The following is a 27,266-nucleotide window of genomic DNA, read 5'->3' as shown; positions in this document are numbered from 1 at the left end:
AAGGCCTTCAGTAAGATCAAATTCACCATGTTCACTCGGTCAATTTTACCTTTCATGTCACTGACAAACTCAAAAAACGATATGGTAAAGAATTAACAGAATATGGGAAGATGACAACCAGTGCATCCACTATCTCCAAGACCACCTTCTTCAAAAACTTAGGTCCTGCAGTTAACATTACATTAAAGAACAAAAAGTGCTGGAGTAACTCAGCCGATCAGGCAACATCTCTGGAGAACATGGGTAGGTGACTTTTCGGGTCAGAACCCTTCTTCAGACTGCCATGTTCACCAGAGATGCTGCCTGACTTGCCAAGTTACTCCAGCACTTTGTGTCCTTTTGTGTATTAATCAGCATCTCCAGTTCCTGATTTCTAACAATACATTAACACTGCTAGCCTCTTTTAACAAATCTACAGAAGCTCCCACAATCCATTTTATGGTGTGCGATTGCCTACTCTTGAACACTATTTGGCCTTGCCTTTATCGATGCCTTGCCCTCCTTGGCCATTGAAATTTTGAAATGTTCCTAGTGCTCAGAATTTCTGCTTATGTTTGGCTTTTCCTTATAAGCCTTTTCCTTTGATCCAATACTATCTTTATCTCAACAACTGCAGCTGGATCACTTCCTGCTGTTTTTGTTGCCTGACAAAAAGGGATATATATGACTTTTAATTATTATGCTTTTAGACCAGGCACTGGCTTGGAAACGCTACTGATTCCAATGGAGATTGCAAGACAAAGAATCAGGAGGCAAAAGGGAAGACAATTTGCTTTTGTTAGAAAAAAAATTTGGTTTAGTTTAATACTTCTAAATATTTCTTAGGATGGTATAGTTAGATTTCCCTTTTATATTTAAAAATAATTATAATTTTTCAATTTATGAAGTTATTCAACTTCGAATGTCAGAGGAACCAAAATTAATTAAGTCTTTTCAACCAGCAAAACACCATTGAAGGGTCTCATTCCTTTTCTCTAAAGATGCTGCCTGACCCACTGAGTTATTCCAGCTTTTTGTGTCGATCTTCAGTGTAAACCAGCATCCGCAGTTCCTTCCTCCACAAAACCCCATCCTGGCTTTGTGAGCTATCAAAGGTCGACAGAGGTGTTGGGAGTGGGACAACTTTAATGTGTCATCTGAAACCCAGACCTTGCTGATGGACTTGGGATGCAAAATCCCAGCGAGAGAAGCCCTCCACAGGCAGATAAAGTTTAGTTTAGTTTATAGAAACAGCATGAAAAGAAGGTCTTCGACCCTCTGACTCCATGCCAGCCACCGATCACCCTTTCGACCCGTTATGATGCTATCCCACTTTCTCATTCATACACCCGACATTGTGGTGCAGCGGTAGAGTTGCTGCCTTGCAGCACCAGAAACCCGTGTTTGATTCTGACTGAGGGAGCTGACTGGAGGATAGGTGCAGGATAGAACTGGTGTATGGGGGGATTCTTGGTGGGCATGGACTCAGTGTACCGAAGGGCCTGTTTCTTTGCTGCATCTCTAAACAAAACAAAAAAATCACTTAAGTCTGCCTATTCCAAACCCAAATCTTAAATAAACATTGTGACACCATAAAAGTTACACCAGAAACTCTTTGCTCCATTTGCCAGTATTGGTTCTCTAACCCAGCTTTATGTTTAATCTTGACCCCGGGTGCTTTCCACCAAACAAACTTTCATCTTAAAGATTTATACTGTTTTTGAAAAATGTTCCAGTATCTTTAATAACAATCCTAGAATTGTGTTCTTCCTTTGCTGATTTATTGCCCATTTCATGCTTAACCTAACATCATTTAGTTCAACTGAGTATCTCTTTCAAGTCCACTGTTAATCTCTATGTTTGAGATTCTTGGGTTCTCCAGTCAGGGCCAAAGTGTCTCAACTTTGATAATCTTCCGTACGCTCAACAATCTTAAATTCTTTCTTATATTGCACTTTGTTTAGAAAGTTGATTTGTCATCCTTGCAGAGTATACTTGACAGCAAACTTTATGATTCCTTTGCCAATATTTTAGTTCAAAGCTGATGGGCTATGCTCCAATAGTCTTTTCCCAGCAGGTTAAATGAAATGCAGAGCACTGGCTTTCAGTCTGTGGGGGGGAGTGCTGAAACTCCTGCTGCCGACTACTTCAATTCTTCATCCCGTTCCTACTCAGACTCCTCTGGCTGCGGCTTCTTGCACAGTTTTAATGAGGCCCAGCAAAGCAACACTGCATCGTCCATCTGGGCACGTGGAAGCCTTCTTTGCTCAATTGGAGGTAACCAACTCTCTTTACTTGTATCAGAACAGGGCAGTTCTGTTCTAAGTCGTCCATGGACAACATTAACAGTTTAGTTTAGTTTATTATCACGTGTAACGAGGTACAGTGAAAAGCCTTTGTTGCATGCTACCCAGTCACCGAAGACGCAATACACGATTTCAATCAAGCCATCCATAGTGTACAGAGATATGATAAAGGGAATAATGTTTAATGCAAGATAAGGTCCAGTAGAGTCCGACGAAAGAGAGTTTTCCCACCCTCTGCAGATAATAATAATAATAATAATAATAATAATAATAATAATAATAATAATAATAATAATAATAATGCATTACATTTATATAGCGCTTTTCATACACTCAAAGACGCTTTACAGGGATTTATAGAACATAGAGAAGTGAATAAATAGATAAATAAGTAAACGAACAGAGAAAGGAGACAGAAGGTGAGGTGACCTTCAGTGGTTGAAGGCAGTACTGAACAGGTGAGACTTCAGTGATGTTTTGAATGTGGTGAGTGAGGAGGAGTCTCTGACGGTTTGGGGTAGTGAGTTCCATAGGGTGGGAGCAGCGATGGAGAAAGCCCTGTCCCCCCAGGATCTGAGTTTGGTCCAGATGGGGGGGGATAGGAGATTGGCAGCAGCAGAGCGGAGGGTGCAGGTGGGAGTGTGCCTGTGGAGGAGGTCAGTCAGGTAGGATGGGGCCAGGTTATGGAGGGCTTTGTAGGTCATGAGGAGGATTTTGTACTGGATTCTCCGGGGGATGGGGAGCCAGTGGAGTTTGTAAAGGACGGGAGTGATATGGTCACGGATCGGGGTGTGGGTGAGTAGACGGGCAGCGGAGTTTTGAATGTATTGAAGTTTACTGATGATTTTTGAGGGTGCGCCATAGAGGAGGCTGTTGCAGTAGTCCAGACGGGAGGTGATGAAGGCGTGGATGAGGGTTTCTGCAGCTGTGGAGGAGAGGGATGGACGGAGACGGGCAATGTTTTTGAGGTGGAAGAAGGCTGTCTTTGTGATGTGTTTGATGTGTTTGTCGAATGAGAGGGTTTGATCAAAGATGATTCCAAGATTCTGAATGTGAGGGGAGGTGGATACTGGGAGATCATCAATATTGAGGATGAAGTTTTGGGTGGATTTGGTGAGCGTTTTTGGACCAATGATGATGATTTCAGATTTGTTGCAGTTGAGTTTGAGGAAATTTGATTGAAGCCAAGATTTTATTTCAGCGATGCAGTTTGTCAGTGTAGAGTGTGTGGTGGTGGAGATTGACTTGGTGGAACTGAATAATGTTTAATATATTTTATGTGTTCCCTTGTAACTTTTCTGTCTCTCTTACTACGCTTAATAACCTTTCAAGCAGATGGCTTTATTTTCAACTAACTATGGAAACTTCAGTGTCACCTTATCACAGAGAATCATTTTGTCCTTTCAATCCCTCCTCCATCCTCTTGGCATTTTATTCTGACAGAGGGTACTTGACCCAAAATATTAACCGATTCGTTTTTCAGAGATGCTGCCTGACTAGCTGAGTGTTTCCTGCCTTTTAGAAGTTTAAACATGTTGCCTTTTTAGGTTTAGGTTTATTATTGTCACATATACCAAGATATTGTGAAAAGCATTGTTTTGCATGCTTTCCAACCAGATCAGATGTACCCATACATAAATACAATCAAGTCAAACACAATAGACAGAGCAAAAGGGAAGATAGAATGCAAAAATATAATTGTCAGTATTGTAGCGCATATCAGTTCCATAGACAAAGTCCAATGACTTCAGTGGGGTAGAAGTGAATTGCATAGTACCATAGCCTATGGAAGGATCGGTCTGTAGCCTGGTAACAGTGGAAGATGCTATTCCTGTGTCTGGTGATGTGTGCTTTCAAGATTCATATCATATCATATCATATATATACACAGCCGGAAACAGGCCTTTTCGGCCCACCAAGTCCGTGCCGCCCAGCGATCCCGTACATTAACACTATCCTACACCCACTAGGGACAATTTTTACATTTACCCAGCCAATTAACCTACATACCTGTACGTCTTTGGAGTGTGGGAGGAAACCGAACATCTCGGAGAAAACCCACGCAGGTCACGGGGAGAACGTACAAACTCCTTACAGTGCAGCACCCGTAGTCAGGATCGAACCTGAGTCTCCAGCGCTGCATTCGCTGTAAAGCAGCAACTCTACCGCTGACCTACCGTGCCACATCATCTGCCAGTTGGGAACAGCGAGAAGGAGGAATGAACAGGGTGGGACCAGCCTTTCATTATGTTAGCTGCTTTTCCTAGGTAGCTTGACGTGCAGATGGAGTCAATCGTGGGAAGTCGAGGCTGTGTGATAGATTGGGCTGCATCTGCATCTCTCTGCAATTTCTTGCGGTCTTGGGCAGAGCTGTTCCCAAACCAAGCTGTGATGCAACCCAACAGTATGCTTTCTCTGATGCATCTGTAGAAGTTTGTAAGAATCACTGGAAACATGCCAAATTTCCTCAGTCTCCTCAGGAAGTAGAGGCTTGGGGTGCTATTTTGGCTGTCGCATTAACATAGTTAAGTGTATGCAAATCATTGGCAATATTAATGCCATTCATTGCCTTCCTTCCCACAACAGGATTCCGCATCTAGCCTAAACTGACACAAGATCTAAGAATCGACTTTCCATCATAATTTCTGGTGTACCTTAGCAAGAGTGCCACATGTGTATAGTGGAAGCATGCATTGGGGAATGGCTACTGAAGCTTAGCCAGGAAAGGAAGTGGTAGGGGGCCCTGTTCAATGAAGGACTGAAGGTCCTCAAACTATTCTGATTTTGCTTTATTTACCAGCGGGTTTAATGTTTTGAATTAAGTGAGCTTGCTTGACTTTATTTAATAGCTTAATAATTTCATTTTTAAAGAGTTTGAATGTTTCTGGAGGTTTAGTTGCTGACAAAGACGTCCAGAGGGGTTTTGTGGGCAAGTTATTTCCTGGCCGGCTAACTTTGCTCACTTATGCTGTTCCACAACTGGATGCCAGCTAAGGACTTAGCACTTGAATTCTTTAGCTCACCAAACATACACTCTTCATCAGATTGAGAATGTTTGGGGGAAACAACAATTCTAACGAGCCAAGAGAGCCAAGGCAATGAATTACAGGGATCTCGTGTCATGTTGATTCTTTTATACTGTTTAACCTAAATTATAAAACAGACAGATTCAGCGATGTCGAGTTCTAGATCAATTCTACGACTGCGTATCAACTCCTTCAAGTCACCCTCCTCCTTGGGCTTATCATCCCATTAACTTGCTCATCACTTTGTTCTGTCCTCTTTGATGCAAAATCTCTTTAAAGTTGGTGGTGAATTAGTGCTTTCTTTTTTTGATCATAAACAAAGATTCCCACTGTCAGGTTTAGATTGTATCATGCAGCAACTTGTTGATCTGCTCCACATTGTTTGGGGGAAATCACCAAACAACATTTATACCCAAGCACAGAAGATGTTACAGCTTTGACCTCAAAGAGAATGTTAAGATTTGTTAGAGAGAAAAAATTAAGAGAAAGAACAAAAATGGAAAAGAAAAGATGAGAGAGAAAGAGAGAATAAAAAGGAAAGAGGGAGAGAGAAGAAAAGGAAAGAGAGACGGTGACTTATAACAAAGAAACAATGTTGAGCCAAGATGCTAGAGGTTGCTTGGAGATGCTGCAGTAGAGTTTGAATGATTTGCTGTTCTTGACATTTGCAGAAACGCCTAACCTATTTGAAGTTATGTGGTTCTTGGTTACTTTCAGAAAATATTTGAAAATCCAGTCCCCTGAATGGGTGCTTCACTCTGAAGTCTACTCCAACATTGTGCAATGCTTAGCTCCCATTTATGCTTAACGTTACCATTGTTAAGAGGTTCTTTCCTTGAAGAAGGATAATCTGCTTCCATTCTGGTTCTGGGTGTTCTCAAATGACTGATGAGGCCAACGTGGAAATGATGCCCATGTGCAAAGCAATGTTGACCATCTGTAGTCAGTCCTTGCCTTTCTCAATGCAACTGGATCCTGTTTCGCAGAATTGCCTCCAGTAACTTACCCACCACCAATGTTGTGCTTAATGGCCTTATTCTTTCAGTCTTTCTTAAATAGAGGACAGCATTAGCCACCCTTCTGTCTTCTGTAACTTCACAGATGGCTATCGAAGTTACAGTGTCTTTACCATTTCTTTCTTAGCTTCCCACAACAGGAAGATCCACTTGACCAGGTCCCAGGCCTTTATCTACCTTAATATGCTCCTAAGAGTAAGCTAGTAGTTCCTCTTCTGTACTGTGGACTCTCTAAAAGACATCAATATTAACTTACCCCACTTTCCTAGCATCCATGTTTTACTCAATGGTAAATTTGGACATATTCATTTAACACCTCACACATCTCCTGTTACTCCATATATAGACAACCTCATTGATCGTTAGGAGGCTCAGACGTGAGAGACCAGGGTATGTGGGGTGGGCGGAGCACCGTTAATTGGTGATTTGACAAGGCGTGGGTTGGGGCCGGTTTGGGACAGAAACTGGCGTGAGGGTCAGTGTCGCCGGGTGTGAGGGGGTGAGGGTCAGTGTTGCCAGGGTTGGGGGGTGAGGGTCAGTGTCGCCGGGTGTGAGGGGGTGAGGGTCAGTGTTGCCAGGGTTGGGGGGTGAGGGTCAGTGTTGCTGGGGTTGGGGGGTGAGGGTCAGTGTTGCCAGGGTTGGGGGGTGAGGGTCAGTGTTGCCAGGGTTGGGGGGTGAGGGTCAGTGTTGCTGGGGTTGGGGGTGAGGGTCAGTGTTGCCGGGTGTGAGGGGGTGAGGGTCAGTGTTGCCGGGGTTGGGGGTGAGGGTCAGTGTTGCCGAGTGTGAGGGGGTGCGGGGTGTGGGTGGGGGCAAGGGCAAGTGTTGCCGGGTGTGAGGGGGTTGCGGGGGGGGGAGGGTCAGTGTTGCCGGTTGTGCGGGGGTGTGTGTGTGTGGGGGGTGTGAGGGTCAGTGTTGCTAGGGTGTGAGGGTTAGTGTTGCCGGGTGTGTAGGAGGGGGGGTGAGGGTCAGTGTTGCCGGGATCGGTGTTGCTAGGGTGTGAGGGGGTGCGGGTGGGGGTGAGGGTAAGTGTTGCCGTGTGTGAGGGGGTTGCCGGGGGGGGGTGAGGGTCAGTGTTGCCGGGTGTGTGGAGGGGGGGTGAGGGTCAGTGTTGCCGGGGTGTGAGGGGGTGCGGGGTGTGGGTGGGGGTGTGGGTAAGTGTTGCCGGGTGTGAGGGGGTTGCGGGGGGGGGGGGGTGAGGGTCATTGTTGCCGGGTGTGTGGAGGGGGGAGGGGGGTGAGGGTCAGGGCTGCCGGGTGCCTGTGTGGGGGTGAGGGTTTGTATTGCTGGGGTGCGGGGTGTGCGTGGGGGTGAGTGTTGCCGGCTGTGAGGGGGTTGCGGGGGGGGGGAGGGGGGAGTTGGGGGTGAGGGTCAGTGTTGCCGGGTGTGAGGGGGTGAGGGTCTGTCGCAAGGTTGCCGGGTGAGATGGGGTGGGTCATGTGGCTGCTGGCTGGGTGAGGTCACGTGGGACGCGGGGCGGTGACATCACCTTGTCCCGTATATGGGAGTGCGGAAGTTGGCAACCCTAGCTACAGGCCCCGCACTAACTTAATCCGGCCCTGAAGTCAACCAAAGATCTCCTAGCCACAGCTAATAATAAATAGTGAAACAAAAGAATCAAACGGGCTGATCTTACAGTGTTCAGTACATAGATCAATCTGTATATACATTAAATATTAAATTCCATGAATTATGCTTCAATGGACCACAGCTGCTTCCTGTTTATGGTGATGGATCAAACTTCAAACTGATCAAGTGCATGACTGATGAATATATACCTATGGCTTGGTGGTTAAGTTACGAGATCATCAGCCAAAGCTCTGGAACAGCAATCCAGGAACAAGAGCTCAACTGATAGCGGGAGAATATTAATTTAAGTCATTAAAATTTACGTGCTAACCACTCAGCGAAAAGATTATACATGATTACAATCGATCCATCCATAGTGCACACATGATAAAGGGAATAATGTTTAGTGCCTTGTACTTTATTGTACTTTAGATGAAGTCCAGTAAAGTCCGATAAATAAACCGGGAATAAAAAATAACACATGCATTGGTAAGCGGATAACAATGAATTGCTGTTCAAAATCTTCAAGTTGACAAACATCATTCAGGGAAGGGAATTTAGCATCCTTATGCATTCTGAACTTTGTGAATCTAGACCCAACAATGTGGTTGATTCTTAACTGCAACTTTAACACAAGCCCAGTTATGGATGGACACGAAAGAAATGCTGGCATTGCCAATGACTTGGTTGCACTAATGATTCAGGCTTTTTTCCCCCCCAATCGGTATTGGGGTTATGGATTTTTGAAATGTTATATTTTATCTATGTTCATGTTTCCAGTCAGATTTTACAAAAGTCAGAATTATTAACTGGGGCACTCAGTGCAGTGTAAGCACAGGCGCCATTGGGTAAGCACAGGCGCCATTGGGTAAGCACAGGCGCCATTGGGTAAGCACAGGCGCCATTGGGTAAGCACAGGCGCCATTGGGTAAGCACAGGCGCCATTGGGTAAGCACAGGCGCCATTGGGTAAGCACAGGCGCCATTGGGTAAGCACAGGCGCCATTGCAGGCTCGTTTCTGATGTAAACTTGAATGATCGTAGAGTGTGGTGTAAATGGCTGTCTTAATTGCACTAGGGACTGAGTACAGAATTGTTTACTTAAGTGTGCGTTGACATAAATCGCTTACCGTGCAAGTCGGGGAGTGTCTGCACACTATACAGATGCAATGCAACTCTGTGTCGAATGCCTGGCCCATTTGATAGGCCACTCGCCAGACTGCTGTCTCACTGACAGTCAATGAATCAATTCATTTCCACAGCTTGTGCAGGAATGTTAGGCCATCTGCTGGCCGACTCTGACCCTGACCCCAGCAGATCAACAGAAACATTCCCATGCACCATCTCTCGCAAGAGACTGCATGCCGATCGGGTTTTTTTTCCTTCCCCTACCACCAATGTCATGACTTTTCTAATTTAAACCCATCACTCTCCAGGGGTAGATTCTCAAATTACACACTTTGTGTTCCATTTGTTAGATTGGCAACCTGCCTGTTTTGTGAAAGACATGTTCCATGAGCTTATTTCATGCAGATTTGGTCTCATTACACAACAAAGACCGAAAATTGCCAAACATTTAATTGGGCAGCACAAAGACAACCAAATTTGGGGAGGCGGTTAGGAGACAGAATATCTGCCAAGGGACACCAATACACAGATTGTGGAAGGAAACTGTAAGAATTTGCCTCTTCTTTATTAGTGTAGGGAATGCCCGAGAATGATGTTGGATGCATATCATTGATAAGTAACACTTCATTTGCACAGCTATGTCCCTTTATTTTACAAGGCAAAGTATATCAATGAATTTTGAAATGCATTAGAGTGTATGATAGGTTTGCACAGAATATTATTTTGGAGTGGGGGGGGTGTGAGAAGAGAAAATAAAACACATCAGGATTCTGCTTTCAGTCCCCAGAGAGTGAAAGAAGAACTCTGGATCAATGAAGGTGGAAGCAAGGATATTCATTCATTTTTTATAAATGTAGCACTAGTTTTAATTATTTTAATAATGTTGCACTACAAGCAGTTTCCGAGAAGAATCAATGCATCTATCAAATAGTCATGTTATAAACTCTGATGAAGGGATGCCTTTTACTCAGATGCCATGAGTACTGGAGTTATTTCACATTTACTGCGGCTGCACAGACTAATGTGAATGCAGTATTGTATTCCCCAGACGCTATGCTCGAATGCACTAAAAGATAGAGTGGTTTCCACTGCTCATTACATGGTGTGGGAAATTCAGGGGAGGCTTGGATCAAGCACAATATGTGATAGAACAGCTTGAGGATTTAAGCTTCAGGGCCTGTTTGATTTACACATTGGGCACCACACACTGTAGACATGCCAGCCAGGGTCTAGCAGGAAGAATGGAAACTGCGGTAGTAATTTCATTTGCAATGCAAAGGCAGCATTATAGATGTGCAGGACAATTCAAAAGACAGGCCAAAGACATGGGTCTATGGTATAGCCAAATTTGACTGAACGATTCCAAAAGATGATGCCAGGACATACTGCTTTATGTCAAGCAGCTTTTCCTTCTTTTCTAATTAAGTGCTTTAAAACAAACAAAATAATTTTTGTTTCACTCCCCTACACTGTATCTCCCAGATGGTTTGTAAGAGTGATTGATAGATTAATCTCAACACACGTAGCCACTCTTTTCGGGTGTTTTTGTACTTCATTATTAATGGAATAGATAGGAAATTTGTCAAAGCTTTTCCCTGCCACAGGACACTCAATTAGCACCTTCACAATATATTTTGGGAAGCAATGAAAGTTGAATGAGAAGTAAAATATATTATAGGCTTAATAATCGCAAGAGAGTAAGAAAAGTAATTTGTATTCAAACATTTCCTCCAAATAGAAAGCTTATATACAGTTTAATAATTTGATGCAAACAGCCCAAGATGAATAAATAAAAGTTACATATAATGTACACACTCTGAAGTTGTACAAGAAAACACAAACATATTTCACATGTTGTTATTTTACAAGAGCCATGTTGCTAGAATGTAGCAGTGGGCAGAATTACAGATAAATGGACCAAACCGTTGATAACAAATACCCAGAGTTATCAAGACTGTTTTGACTGAAAGTAGCACTTTTAATCCTGCAGCAATAGAAAGAATCATAAAGAGTGAATTAAATTCCTCCTCTAATTTAAGTCCAGGATTTAGAATTCAGTAAGTCTTTGAGGCACAATATATTCCCCTGTTATGATAACACCCAGAGTTAACTGCAGGGCTTGCTTTTCCACAGATAGCAAAAGCAGTCCATGAGGAAACATTAAGGGATTGATCCTTACTATTGAAAAAATAATAATCGTGCAAGTAAAAATTTTGTGCTATCCAAATTTGGATGTGAAGCTCGAATTCCTTCAATGGTACTTTATTTTCACATGTACCTCGGCTCTGTGAAAGTCTATTTTGCAGACAGTAAAAATCTTACTATACACAGGCACAATCATACTTAAGACAGCATAGGAACAGTAGATAACACCAAGACTGTACACAAGAGTCTCCACATTTCCAGCACCATTTTGTATGACTCAGGTCCAAAGTGTAAAGTTCATAAAGGCCTGCTGTCCTTGCAGCAACACTGGTTGGAGTTGCAGAGGTTGGCCTGACCTTCCACCGGCCCTCACTGTTTCACTCCACCACCAGACAACCCCCCCCCCCCACTTTGACTTTGGAATTAAAAAATGTTAAACTAAGAATCTGACTGCTCCATCAGATGCATGAAGCAACAAACTAGCTGTTACCATGAAGAACAGCAGAGTTCTATTTCCTCTAACCAAAAACATGCAAGACATTATTTGGTAAAACATCCCTGCCTTTTTATGTGGGGCCATAATCAAAGGTCATTTGACACCCACATTCTGCAGTTCACAGCACCAATTCCCAAGTTCTCTGTGAGCAAAGAAGCTCATTGTGATGGGTTGCAGGTACAAAACTCACACTGTAAATGCAAGCTCTTTGAAGTATCATTGTAAATTTGAGTTATAACATCAGGTTTTTTTCCCCATTGAGTTTCCTTCGTACAGTGTGATCCAAGAATTTTGTCAACTTCTGCCAAGTTTGAACAATATAAAATGGACACAAACAATATAAAAATTATGGCTTAAAGTTTTAATTCTGTTTGTTGGTGAGCCAAAATTCTTTCTGGTATAACATTGAAACTTTTCAGTTGAAATTATAACATTCATCTAATTGTTCCTACCCATTAGTTTATTTAATCTAACAAACAAAAATGAACGTTAATACCCTCACTAACACATCCATATTGTCTTTCTTGACCTTTTTAAAGAACCGTAATGATTTATTTCATAAATACACGCACAAAGTGCTGGAGTAACTTAACGGGTCAGGCAGCGTCTCTTGTAGACATGTATAAGCGATGTTTTGTATTGGGATCCTTCTTCAGATTAATTGTAGTGGGGCGGGGAGTGGGGTAGAAAGCTGAGAAAAGTGGTGGAAGGGGGACAAGTCTTGGGAAGCGATAGTTGAACACAAGTGGGGGGGGTTTATTGGAGGATGGGAAGACAAAGGGCAGAGATGAAAAGACAAATGGCATTGGGAACGAAGAGTAAATTGTAAAACCAGAGGAAGAGCCATAGGTGAAGGGAGATTTGGGGGTGGAGGGGTACCTAAAATTGGAGAATTCAATGTTCATTGGGTTGTAAGCTACCCAAACAGAATGCAATGTACTATTCCTGCAGTTTGCATGTAGCCTCCGGCAATGGAGGAGGCCCAAAGCTAAAAGGTCAGTATGGGGTTAGAATGGTCAGCAAGCCCTGGTGGACCAAGCACATGAACTTGGCAAAACAGTTGTCGAGTCTACACTTGGTTTCATCAATGTAAAGGAGGCCACACTGGGAGTACAGAATGCAGTAGTCAGGTTAGACAAGGTGCATGTCAACCTCTGTCTCACCTGAAAGGGTTGCTGGTGTCCCTGAATGGAAGTGTAGAAACCTGTAGAAACCACAGGTTGCGATTGCAGGAGAAAGTACCTGGGGAGGCAATGGTTTAGGTATTAAGGAACAAGTGAACCAAGATGTGACTGGTAGCGAGATTGTGTTGAAAGTGGCAGAAATATCAGAGAATGACGTGTTGGTTGTGGACGCTGGTGGGGTGAAAGGCAAGGACCAGGGGAATTCTATCCATCTACAACACTGAGGGTGGACCACCTTTACCAAAGAGAACATCTCAGCTGTCCGAGACTGGAAAACCTCATCTTGGTAGCAGATGTGGCAGAGACGGAGAAATTGAGAGTAGGCGATGGCAATTTTGCAAGACATTATTCCCTGCTCTCGTAAAACTATTCAGCAGTCTGTAAATTATCAATTAAATCACGCCATAAATGCTTCATTTAGATTTAAAGTAGGTTTAATCGTGCTTATAAGTGGTTAAAATGTAAAGCTTAACTTAAGAGAGATGTAGTGCAAAACCAGGCCCTTCAGCACACCGAGTCCACGCCAACCATTGATCACCCGTGCACTAGTTCTACATCCTACACATTAGGGACAATTTACAGAAGCCAATTAATCTATAAATCTGCACGTCTTTGGAATGTGAGAGAAAAGCAAAGGGAGTCATAGGGAGAACGTACAAACCCCAGTCAATATATAAAGTAAAAATATAACTTTTAATTTTGCAAAAATAACCTCAAACGTTTCCATAATGACAGCCATTACTGCAATGACCAGAAGATTCACTTATCTTAATGGTATCATTCAACCTTGATATGGTAAAAACTCTACTGAAAGATAGCACCTGCAGTCCATATGCCAGGTCCAATGTGGGGGAGGTTCCATCAACAGAATCCCCGACATAAATACCGGGATGCTTCAGCTTCATTTGCCATGAGGATTTTGGTGGTGGAGTGCATGGACCAGGTCCCACAGATGGATTGAGGCTTTTGCCTTTGGTTAAGTACAAAGTCCCAAACGTTCTTGGACTTAGAGTCAAACGTCAGCAGTTTCACTGTGGAACTGCTGGTATTTACCAGCAACTTTCAGACCAATTAATGTTAACCTTGGTATATCGTAAACGTATACAATAACTGTCCCAGCCCTCCCTTGAAATAGTGTAAATGCACATTAAATAGAGCAGTTTGAAACACAACAGGGGACACTCAGCACATCTGGCGGCAGCTAAGGAAGATCTGAGGTAAACTGAAGAGTTCATTCTTTCTCCCACACAAAGTGCTGTCTGACCTGCTGAGCAGTTTGACTTTTTCCTGTATTACTTTAGATTTTGACCATCTACTTTGTTTTTTAGATTTTTACCTTGCTCCTGTTAAGTGGAATGAAAAAAACTACGTTAATTCTTCTTTTTCAAAATATTAATGGGATTTTATTTTCAAATTGAGGTGTGTTCATAGTCTGTGACATCAACTCAATTGAAATCCTTTGTCCCGACTAATGATGTCACATTCACTCTTAACATTGACGATGCCTGGTTTGATTATATAGGGGAGGGATTTATTCTAACAGTTATATTCGTTATCAGATGAGAAACAGATTCAATAGTATTTCAAAATATCGATTTGGAATTTCCCAGTATTTTGCTCGCACAAGATTAGAGATTCTCCTTGCTTTTCTGAGATAATCATTTATATATAGTTAAAATGAGATTTAGTTACCACAGCATTCAAGATGAAAAAGACATTGAGGTATTTTATACTTAAGATTTAAATGTCAGCCTAACTTATCATCCTTTCCAATTGTGGATAAACCATTTCAGCCCCTTTATACTGAAAAAAAAGTTATTTATCAATCAGGAAATACTGATCATATAGCTGCTGTGTTTGGGAATGAGGAAAATAATAATTCAGTTCAGGACAAGAACCATCAAGCTTTACTTTAGCTTTTCAGTACAAGTAACTAGTGTTGCAATAACAGAAGCAATGCAATTGTTTTTTTGGCTGACTTTCCCCAGTGTTTGTACTCACTGTTGCTACTGACAATCTCTTTGGGACTGGAGGACTTTGGCTGGGCACAGCGCTCACACAGACAATCTTTCCCATTGAAAGTCACACGGTCCCCAGCTGGGAAAGGACGCCTGGAAAACAACCGTAAAACATTATCAAATGTTATTGAAATGTCAACTTCCATATCCCAAAGTATTTCATAACCAGTGAGATATAGTTTTTTTTCATAGAAAATATGGTGCTATAGCACATACTTTGCGTATCAAGAAAGCAGCATTCTCACAGAATAGTCATGGGATATTAGCAATTTTATTTTATCTGTAATTAAGGACTACATTTTGGCAATGATGTGAGTGAGCCCCATTTCTCTGCCCAATCCACACATGATTTTTGTTTTTCCCTCCTACTGACTTTGTATGTGCAATACGTTATCTTACTTGCATATGGAGCAGACGAAGCATTTAGGGTGATAGGTCTTGCCCAGTGCTGTAACAACTTCCCCTTCCACAAACTCTCCACAGCCCTGGCAACGGGTTCCATACAGTCGCTGATAGTCCAGGGAGCAAAGGTAGTCGCTGTTCTTCATGAAAAATCCACCTTTGGCCAGGTCACAGCCACAAACTGAAACCAAAATGCAAATAAAAATGACGTTAGGCGAGTAATCTTTAATCAACGTTATGCAAATAAAACATTATGTACTCTTCTGTAACAGTCTAGCCATCGTTCTTCTACACGCTAAGGAAAGGAGAAAAATAGCTGCATTGCAGAATCTCAGAGATAACTTTGACCACCGAACAACTTGGAATTCAGTGAATGTTTAGTCCTTGATTCTCAACGTTACCAAACCATCTGCAGTATTTAGTATTATCATTCGAATCAAATCTGAGAGAAAAGATACACACAAAATGCTGGAGTAGCTTAGCGGGTCAGGCAGTATCTCTGGAGAAAAGGAATAGATGATGTCCTGGGTCAAAACCCTTCTTCAGCCTGAGAGTGGGGGAAGGGGGGGGGGTGGGGGGGTGTTCGGAAACTAGAGGTATGAAAAGGTTCAGAACAAATCACAGCCAGCACCGATGGCCAAGGAAAGGTGGAGTTCATAATGGTACATTGTTGGCTGTGGAAGAGGTGATAACATTAAATTACTATTAACATACAAAGTACGTGCTATAACACCGGTTCAGTGCTCAACCAATAAAACCAAGCCCAAAACTAAAGTAGTATCTAAACAGCTAATACATACTTATGCTGACAATAACTAACTCCATATGCAGCAACAAGCACATAAAAACTGATTGTGTAGGTTCTCTAAAATGAATCTCAAATTATAAAATTATCAACTAAATGAAACTATTGTAAAGCAGCACACAGCCGAGTTTGGAGGATACCAAATTCTTTAAACTAATAGATTAAGAATTAACATTTAAAGGTCGAGGACTCATTGTGATCCTCCTCAGTCAAGATGCCCAGTTTATTTTGCCTAGACCATTCCTAATGTCATATTCGTTCAGGGTTATTTAATAAGAGCAGGACTCTTCACATAAAGACGTCATTTATAGTAGTTTACAGGCAGGAAACATGATTTGAATATTCTTAAAAGGTTTGCTGCCTTCTTAGTTTAGTTTATTATTGTCACGTGTACTGAGGTACAATGGAAAGCTTTTGTTTGCGTGCAACCAATCAAAGAACAATATACATGAATACAGTCAAGCCGTCCATAATGCACAGATAAAGGGTACAACATTTAGTGCAAAGATATGTCCGATTAAATATGGTTCAAAGCAATGAGGTCGACAGGATGTCAGGACCGCACTCTAGATGTTGAGAGGATTCCAATTACAATAAATGTCTAAAATTATTACATTTTGTTTTTTTATTTCCATTTCAAACGTACCAACCTTTTGTTCTGCAAAGAACTGAAATTGGTTTTTTTTTAAACATCAGCTCCTTCCTCGAAGAACAGCATAGGAAGACTCAGTTTCATGAAAGCAGCAATGGAGAGAGCAATGCCCAGGGAAACACCAAATGTGATGCCAGGCAAATAGATCCAGAATCCTGGGTGCAAATCCGACTACAGGTTGAGCCTTTCTGAAGTCAGACCTGGCACACAGTTATCTCCAATGTTTCATTACACTGACTGCCCTTTGCTTTCTCACAAAGTTCATAAAAACAATTCAGATACTAATGCTGAAATGCAAATACTGGAAAGTCCACAAGGACCTGTATTTCCATGGCATCTTTTTACAATTTCAACATGTTCGAAAGCACTTTTCAGACAACGAAGTACAGAAAAAGGAAGAACCGATCAGTCAAGTTTCGAAAGAAGAATGTTAACATTTCATCCAGTTTTGTTCAAAGCTGATGAACCAAAACATATCAGAGACCCGAATGGTCTGCTGTGTATTTTCAGTGTTGACTTGAGATTGTTCATTGCAGGTTATGGGAAATGTCATCCCGATTCTTGACAGTAATACTTTCACAGTATTTGGCCATCTGCTGTACTAGTTGTGAAATGTAATACTCCTAATAATCCTTTAAAAAAAAAAATTGTTTGGCAAGTTACAAGAAGCAAATTACAAAACATGAACTTTATACCTAATTATTTATGCTCTTGAGCAAATTTACTTTTCAGCTTCACAAAATGCAGTTGCCAACCAGCCTTTATTCAGGCCGAAACCACATCTCCATGGCTACAGTGAAGCTCCAACCAGCACTTCTTGGATCCATGTACCTGCATATATCAACTTGTTAACCTTTAACCCAGAATAGGTTTACTAAGCATTTCTAGCATACCTGGCAAACCATTTTACTTCATTGAAGGTCATTGGGAAAATGCCACCTTCAACCCACTCATTACAAAGATATAGCTGCTAAAATACTTATGCTCTATCTAACCAGTGCTATGGTGTATATGGGTCAGTCCGTTGTACCCTAAATTATCAGATCCTTCCCTCAGCAATTGTATGTCTGCTTCAGAAACTGGCAAAAAAACATGTTGCATGACTTCAGGCTTCAGCTTATCCACATAGAAACAAGGAACAGCAGATGCCGATTTACAAAGAAAAGACACAAAGTGCTGAAGGATCGCAGCATGAAAATACAGAAGGTGTGAGAACAAAAGGTTTTGTGAGACAAGAGACTATCTTTTCATCTCTGGCCTCCAGCCATCTACAGTTAAGAAAATGCTCCTCATCTAAATCAACTTATTACATGCCAGACTTACTCCTGCCTCTCCACCCTTCCAGCTTTCTTCCCACTCTCTCCATGCCCATCCCCACCCCTACACCACAATCAGTCTGAAGAAGGGTCCAGACCTGAAACATCACCAATCCAAGTTCTTCAGAGATGCTGCCTGACCTGCTGAGTTACTCCAGAATTGTGCCTTTATTTTCAGTTTATCTAACTTTGTCTGAAGCAAATATCAAACAAGTCAACAGGTACAGAAGAGTGGAGATTTTTCTGATTCAGGCCTTTCTTAAGAGATTCATTCAAGGACATACCTTCAGAAAGGAGATGACGAGTAATTTCTTTAGTCAGAGGGTGGTGAATCTATCTACTTAATTGCTACAGATGGCTGTGGAGGCCAAGTCATTGAGTATTTTTAAAACAGAGATTAACAGGTTCTTGATTAGTAAGGGCATCAAAGGTTATGGGGAGAAGGCAGGAGAATGGGGTCGAGGGGGAGAGATAGATCAGCCATGATTGAATGGCAGAATAGACACAATGGGCTGAATGGCCTAATTCTGCTCCTATGACATGAACTATTGATTTAGATCTATCAAAACTCCCATTCACTTTGCTCATGCCACTTGTAGGTAGGGGCATCTTCATGCAGCACCAATTCAATCACCTCCAAAACCACAGACAGTGAGAAGTTCAGCCAGACAGGAAATATCAGGGAGTCTACTTTCCTCTTACTGTTATGGAGCAAGTGTTCAGAGTTTTGGCATCTGGCACTGATGATATTTGCTCCACAAGCCACAACTACACACCGACCCTAAATCTACTGCTCTACTTTAACAAAGTCAAATAGAAAATAGTCAAACCAATGCTTCTTAAAGTTGTCCCTGGAATCTGTTCAGAAAAAGTATAAAGTCATGGCATCTTGCAACATAAAGTATCGTGTATTTTTGTAACTGCATTGCAGTAAACAGCTTCCTCCATCTCACTTCACATGCAAGTAATACATCCCAAGGTTGTCAATGTGGAAAGATGGTGCTGGCCATTCTTGAGTTGGTGTGGTTTATGATTAGCCGGAAGGTATCATGTGCATGATTCAGCTGCCACATTCTGCATACTCCAGATTCATATTTCTCACAGCTCATTATCAGATGCTAATCTCCAAACCCCTTGAAAAATGATTTTTGGCTTGTGTGACATCAAGACAGACAATGCAAAGATCTGAATACACAAACAAGATGCAAGTGTCTGGTGTAGATTTTGTTAACTTACTCCACATTTGCCTGCATATAACTGCAGCAATATTATAAGGCCATTGTTTTCTGGTACTGTACAGACCATTCATGTTGTTGCTCGAATTGCCTTATCCACAATTCAATGGCCATGTTTCGTGTTTATGGATGCAGCTTGGAAAAGGGCCTATGGCCCACCGAGTCTACATCGATCATCCGTTCACACTAGTTTGTTATCTCACTTTCTCATCCACACCCTACATATTAATAACAATTTTACAGAGGCCAAATAACCTACAAACCCGACACGTCTTTGCTATGTTGATGGAAACTAGAGCATCGAACGAAACCCCTGTGGTCACAGGGAGAATGCACAAACTCCACGCCGACAGCATCCAAGGTCAGAATCAATTCTGGCTCTCTGGCGAAGTGAGGCAGCAGCTCGAGCCGCTGCACCACCTCACCATTCATGTGATTGACCTTCTTTTTGTCATCCATTTATTTATTTATTTAAGAATGCTTTTTGTGGAAAATACTTAAGCAGCAGATTAACAATAGTGAATACTAAACAAAATTTGAACTGTCAAAAGCTTTATTCAATGATTTAAGCAAGTGCCCTTTTCAAGAGGTCACAATCAGCAAGTACTCCAGCTTATCACTTTGTGTAAACACTGGAAACTTACTGCATTCCACTGACTAAAATTAAAAACCCCTTTGGTATAACATTCTGACCTCAGTAAATAGCTATCCTCTGTTGTAAAGGAGTTACACTGTGGTAATCTGGTACACATAAAGGTTTTACGTAACCATATTTTGTGATGGAAATTGAAGAGCAACTTTCAGGTGTAGCATAATACAATGAAACATAAAATCAGTTGCAAACTAAGGGACTCTGCCCCTCCAAAATCTCTGTCATAAACGGTATCTCAATGACAGACTCAGCAGTGAAGTGCATGGAATTGCATGATGCTCAGATGTAGATCAAATTCACCAGAACAAAAGTCTTCCCATTGCAATGCAATAGCATCCAACCAGGGAGTCTTAATTTCTGCCAAACAATTCCTCCAGCACTGAGAATATCAATGAGCAAAGCTCTGGACTTTTATTCTTTTAGATTTTATTTATCATTATACCCACAGAAAAAAATCTTTATCTGTATTTTAAAGTATTGTTTCTTCTTCTTGTTTGCTATCAGCACTCAAAATTAATTTTGGACATTATCTGATACTGTCTAATAGAAACCCCGAGCTGCTCTCTATTTATACTTCAATTGGTTTGATTAAGATATGTACAGTTGTGTTCCCAATTCCCCCCACTCCCCCCTCCCCTCCCACTCCACCCCCCCGCCCCCCCCCCCCATCTACTCCCATTCCCCCTCCCCCCACACCCACCTCCCCTCTCCACAGCTACTGACAGATATAATCCAAGGTAGCACAGTGGTAGACTTGCTGCCTTGCAGCGCCAGAAACCCAGATTGATCCTGACTACAGGTGCTGTCTGTATGGAGTTTGTATGTTCTCCCGGTGACCTACATGGGTTTTCTCCAGGATCTCCATTTCCTTCCCACACTCCAAACACGTACAAGTTTGTACACTAATTGGCTTATAAAATTGTAAATTGTCCCTAGCGTGCGTAGGATAGTGCTAGCGTGCGGGAATCGCTGGTCAGTGCGAAATCCGTTCGCCGAGAGATCCATTTCTATGCTGTACCTCTAAGCTAAACTAAACTGAAATAAGAGCTAAAATGGCCTGAATTTTCTGAAGTAGTAACAGAACAATTGTTCTGACCCTTCTTACTGTATAACTTTACAGTAAGCTGCAGATTGTCAGTGGGCAATATTCAGATCATAGATTCTTATTTAGTAGAACTCTGTATTTTAAGCATTGATTCTGACCTTGGATGCTGTCGGCTGCCTCTAAATCCTTATTTTGTGTAAAATGCTAAGATTTCCCTTCAGGAACAAAAAGACTGAATACAAGTCTAACCGCCCAACTTCTCAAATGTATTTCCTAAAATTTTAGTTACTTACTAACGAAAGTGGGAAACTGATTATAAAAGTAGTAGGCAGATGTGATTGCCTAATTATCACCCATCACCAATCTGCCTTTGTTGAACGACTTGCAGAGTTTATTAAAATTATACCTAATCAGGCAAACAGTTCCAGATAAGGTACATTAGGGGCAGGAGTAAGTAAGCCATTCGGCCCTTTGAACCTGTTCCACCATTCTATACAATCATCGCTGAACCTATATTTCAATACCTTATTCCAGTTATCTCTGTACCCCTCATTATCTTTTGTGGCTAAAAATACCTCATTGCTTCAGCAATGCAGGTTCATCGCTGTCAACAGGAGTCCTGTGTGAAGCTTGCATTTCTCTCGAACTGCACAGGTTTCCCACAGGAGTACTCTGGTTTCCACTTATATTCGAAAAGGCATGTTGCTTGGATAATTAACCAGTGTAAATCAACTACTGGTGTGGGTGGATATTTTACCCTGTATCCTGATTCTGTTTCCTTTCTTTCCAGACAACCCAACCCTCCCTTCATCGAGCCTGTTGACCCCAGTAAGAATTTTGTACAAATGTACATAATGAGCACCTTGGGGGGGGGGGGGGGGGGGAAGGGAATTGATGACAATTACGACAATATTTTGGAATACTGCTAAGTCTCAATTGATCTGCATTTTTAGTGCTGCTGAAGGAGATGGAGTAAAGAAAAATATTAAAAAGTTATATGTGAAGTACTGCTGATGAAGTTAAGAGCATGAACAGCCATAGAAAACAGAAAAAGTAAATGATCTGTTTTTTTCATTAAGGTTCACATAATTCTATATAATTAAGCGTTAATTCCTATAGATCAAAGATTATCTACATATTCTCTTCCTGCAGATGAAGTACACTTGGGTTTTTTTCTCTCTGATATTTTCTGAGTGTGCCAGATGCTGGACAATCCAGTTCAATGAAATAATAACATACAACGATTTTCATAAACATGAAAACATGTTCCTTAAAAATAATGGTTTTTGAATTATACTGTAGAAGAGGTAGTGTAGTTAAATGTATCAGTATACATTTTATCTTAACGTTCTAATTGGATACTTTAATTATTAATTTAATTCAGTTTTTCAAATTTAGACCTTTTTTTGTTATTGAACCAACTCTCAAAAATGTTGACCCTTGGAACAATTAAACAAAATGTTTAGTACTAAGCAGTCAAAGAGCCCAAGGTCGTCAGGACATGGAGTCTGAAGTCTGGTTGCCAACTGCAGCCTGTTCCGTGAGACCACTCTTGACTAAGAAGGGTCAGATCCTGATACAAAGTGCTTGACTTTCTTAGTGGGTCTGACCCGAAGCATCACCTATCCATGCTCTCCAGAGATACAGCCGGACCTGTTTGCTGAGTTCCTCCAGCACTTTGTGTCCCTTTGTGTAAATCAGTATCCACAGATCGTTTTTTTCTACAAGGGTCAGTTCTGCTGGTTACCTGCATCCAGAACACGTTTGTGTAGTTGGACTGGCATCGTGAATGGCAACTTGAGGCAGTGCGCCACATTCCTGGACAATCTAATCCAATGAAATAACAACATACAACTACGTTCATACTTCAAAGACACCATATTCTGAGGTTCATTCAGCCCAGTCCCCAAACAAGGCTGTTTGTTGGAAGCAATAGCAATGGGGGACATGGAGAGCTTCCCAAGTCAAAATATTCCACTTTCCCAGGTTGATATAAAGGCCTAAAATACAAAGCCCCAGATGCCGGAAATCTGAAAAAAAAAGCCACAGAAAATATCTCTCAGCATTGGCAGATGGAGGAAAAAAAACTTTCAATTTAATCTTTCAAATCTTTCAATTTAATGACATAGAATTCTTGCAAAGGATCAAAACCTTCAAAGGAGATCACCGATCTTCAAGTTGCAGAAACGTCTCTGTCAAGAGTAACATGTTTCTTTCATCAGATCCAATATCATATTCCTGAAATGTTAAATCCATTCCTAGTTTGATTTACTTTAGAAGCTCAGCACTGAAGGTCGAAGGTGGATAATTGTGGTACTGATGCTTGATCTTGATCCCCAGACAATTCAGACCTTGTGCATTGGGGTCCAAACAGCACTGAGTTGATGCCGTCAGGAAATAGTTCTTAAGTCTGGATATCCGAGCTTTTAATTTCTTGTATCTTCTCCCAGCAGATGAAAGAGAGACAGGAGAATGACCAAGGTGACAGGCATACTTGACGATAATGATACTTTATTGTCACGTGTACCTAGGTACAGTGAAACTCTTTGTCTTGCATCCAATTCAGTAAAATCATGCAATAGATAAGCACAATCATAGTCAAGTGCAAAGTGCAATGATTGTAGTGTAATAGTAGACTTCACTGAGACAGCACACAAAGAGTCGCCATGTTTCTGGGGCCTACGAAGTTTCCAAGTTCTTCAGCATCGCATCTTAAAGGTCTGTTATCCTGGCGGCACCAACCCTCTCCTCCTTCTGCCACCAGCCCTTTGTCCAGTGTCTGCCTCCCACTCTCTCCTCCCTGGTTCCCGATCTTTGGGGTAGAGCAGGAGACGAGCCTCGGATGATTCCAGGGGGGGTTCCTGGTTATGTGGCGGGTGAGCCAGACCAACTGTCACGATATAGCCGTGTCTCGCCGGGAGCTTCCAACCTTCCTGATGCAATGCACTGCGAGGCTGGGCTGGATGGATGGAAGTGACGAGCCTGTGATAGAGTGGGCTGTGCTCACCACTCTCGGAAGGTTCAGGCACTCAAGAGCAGAGCAGCTGAGATTCATCCTGTCAGAATATTTTCAATAGCATATATGTGGAAGTTTGAGACAATCCTCATGGACTTGTGAATCTTCTCGGACTCCCACGAAAGTAAATACATCAATGCAGTTAATCACCACATCATAGTGAAAGGACAAGCTTAGGTTGCTGGTAATGTGGATGCCTCGAAACTTGAACCTGTTGGCCATCTCTGAAGCAGCTCGATGAGGATGAACACTCGTTCACCTCTTCGCTTCTTTAGGTCCACAATCAACTCTCATCTTGTTGACGTCAAGAGCAAGGTTTTTGTCTTGCTACCATGACACAAGGTTTTCGATAGTTTGTCACAGTGCTGATAGATCGGGACAAATTCAGTGGTATCATCGGCAAACGTAAAGACTGCATTGGCATTGTACTTGACCATACAGACATGGGCGGACAAGGAGCAGATCAAGGGACTAAGCGCATAAGCCCGAGGGCATGTGTTTAGTTTAGATTCACCATGTGGAAACAGGCCCTTTGGCCATCAAGTCCATGCCAAGCAGTGATCATTAGTTCTATCTTACCCACTGGGGACAATTTACAGAAGCCAATTAATCAATATTCCCGCACATCTTTGGGATGTGGGAGGAATCTGAAGCACCCAGAGAAAACCCACGCAGTCACAGGGAGAATGTATAAACTCCATACCGACAGCCCCAGAGGTCAGTATCGAACTCAGGTCGCTGGTGCAGCGAGGCAGCAGCTCTACCGTTGCGCCACTGTGCTGCCAGTGTTGAGGGTGAGAGTGGAGGAAATGTTATGAGCAATTCTAACCAACTGAGATCTGTACATCAAGATGCCAGTCACAGAGGAAGGCACCAAGATTAAGATCCAGATGTTTAGGAATGGGCTTATTCAGTATTATGGTGCTGCAGTCAATGAATAGCATCTTGACATACGTGTTCTTAAGTTATGATAAAGGGGCTAAACTTTCATTAATGAAGACACAAGCTCGTGGTGATAAACTTGGCTCATATTATTGACTTGACCAACACAATGGGCTCCAGAATCATTTTGAAAAAAAAAGAGAAATTCTGTGGATTGTTTCTTTCAAGAACACACAAGAAAAAGGGAATAGGAATAAATTCATAAGTTCTTGAAGCAGAATTACGCCATTTGGCCTAGGAATGGGCCATCAGGTTTCTCAAACCTGCCTCACCATTTAATATGATCATGGCGGACAGGCTCTAGGCTTCCTCTGTTCCAGATCTCCAGCCTTTAATACCTTGATCTATCTCCATTTAACTACTTCCGATGAGCCAACCTCCATAATTCTCTGGGACAGAGAATTCTAGAGTTTCTGCAAAAAGAAATGTCTACATTTCACAGTTTTAAATGTTGAAAATATATCCTTTTGTTCAAGGTTCTCCCATGAATGAAAGCATCTCAGCAACCCCTGTCATGTCCCTTTGGGCTCTTGGATCTTCAAATATGGAAGAATCCAATTTCCACTGATATGTCACCTGAAAGCAAGCTGGGAAATTATCAGTGGAATTGGATAATTGTTCAGTTTATTGATGTCGGGAGTGTTGCCGATAACACTTTATCATGCATAGTTTGTTAAAACCTTGCATATTCATTGTTGAGAGATTTATTGCCCATTATCTCCAAGATTTAAATCTTCAAAATCCAATGATTAATTAGTAAAATTACCTCCTTGGCTCATGACCACAAGAAAGTGATTTCTTGAGTAAGTTCTGGCAGTGATGTATTCAATCAGCACGATGGATCATGTGTACAAATCAAAGACCGGAAATATTATCCACAGGAAAATACTGCTTGGATTTTAAGCACAAATCCCTAAAGTCAGCTTTGATCACCAGTACAAAAATCAATGAGCACTGCGTCGTTTTGTGTTAATGTAACATTCCTTTCATGCTTAACGCTCACCAGTCAATGGTACTGATGTAGAGTGCAGATAGGATGCAGACTGTGGCAAGGAACAGCAACAAGTTCAGACAATACCATACAAGACCACTTTTTGTTACACAAGTAAAATCAGCAAATTGAATGCATCCCTAAAATTCTCGTCCCAGAGAGACTTGGATCTGTGCATTTCAGTTCTGCAAAACAGATCTGATCTCAGTGTGAAAAGAGGATACAACAGGCCTTAACAAAAGAATAAATTAATCTCAGCATGGTTTAAGTAATTGATCTGATTAACTAATTAGTTTTACAATTGGATCAGGCTCATTGCTTGTCTCTCTGTCCAAATCTTGTTTCAGCAATAATGGTAATCTGGCCCACTGATGCCTCAATACATTTCCACAAGCATCTATACCATTAGCAAGAAAGTGCATCTTTAAATCTGAAACGTTCCAACCTAAAAATATATATTTTTTAATTAAATAATTGAGAATATGCCAAACAATTCATTCGTTCAACCAAGGCCAATGAGCTCAGACAAATAATCTCTAATTGCACCAGGTTAAACAATGAAGCTGCATTCACCAAATGTAGAAATGTTGTTGCAAACACAGCAAATAAAACCTCTAATTAGGAGACCAAAACTGTACACAATACTCCATTTAACAAGTAAATGGAGATTAATCTCTTTCCAGCAACATACTAATCAAAGAAGGTATCGTATTGCATGGTGTGCTCTCTTTGGGCAGACAACAAAATTGGTAACTTTGAGCTGCACTTAGGGTAGGAGTGTCCTGCCCTAATCTGAAGGATGGGTTTCTCGGGGGGGTAACAACACAACTCTCAGGGAGAATGGGGGTGGGTGGTATACTCTGAGGGAGGGGGGGGGGAATAACACGACTCCAAGGGAAGGGGGGAAACAGGGAAGAGTTCTGAGTGTAGACGGAAGGGGGAGAACTCCGACGCAGAGACTATGGTTTCGTCAGTGGTCTTAAAAAATCGCTCACTCAAGTGTGAGTTAAAGTCGCCTATTACGCAAGTCGAGGAGTGCCTGTACTTACAGTACACTTGGCACAAATTTAATGCCTCAAAAGCATTTTGTAGGAATCAAATAATATTTAATAATGTGCGACATAAGAGGGCAAATGGACATGATGACAAAAATCTGCCAAAAGACTAAGTTTAGAGAGGCATCTTAAAAGGAATTGGAGAGGAAAGTGCCTCAGAGGCAGCTACAGAACCTGGGCACTTGGCAGCTCAAAGTAGGGCAGATAATAGTGGAACAATTTAAATGAAAGTGGTCAAAAGGCCACACTTTGGAGGTGTAGTGTGAAAAAACGTCAACAGATTGCAAGGCCG

At 41.8% G+C, this 27,266-nt stretch overlaps 1 protein-coding gene across 3 annotated transcripts in view; it reads right to left on the bottom strand.

Annotated features, from left to right (window-relative positions):
- ablim1b (actin binding LIM protein 1b) overlaps window positions 1-27,266 on the bottom strand; it is a 255,966-nt gene that overhangs the window by 116,304 nt on the left and 112,396 nt on the right. For all 3 annotated transcript variants that reach the window (XM_078413455.1, XM_078413457.1, XM_078413456.1), the window contains exons 3-4: window positions 15,263-15,446; window positions 14,847-14,956 (exon numbers count right to left, since the gene is read on the bottom strand). In XM_078413455.1, the coding sequence (XP_078269581.1) occupies window positions 14,847-14,956; window positions 15,263-15,446 (294 nt within the window). The remainder of the gene's footprint in view (window positions 1-14,846; window positions 14,957-15,262; window positions 15,447-27,266) is intronic.

The sequence above is a fragment of the Rhinoraja longicauda genome, chromosome 16 (genome assembly GCF_053455715.1).
Source record: "Rhinoraja longicauda isolate Sanriku21f chromosome 16, sRhiLon1.1, whole genome shotgun sequence".
Classification (NCBI taxonomy): domain Eukaryota; kingdom Metazoa; phylum Chordata; class Chondrichthyes; order Rajiformes; family Arhynchobatidae; genus Rhinoraja; species Rhinoraja longicauda.
Note: the sequence above shows the minus strand (reverse complement) of the source record. Positions and strands in the feature narration are given on the sequence as shown.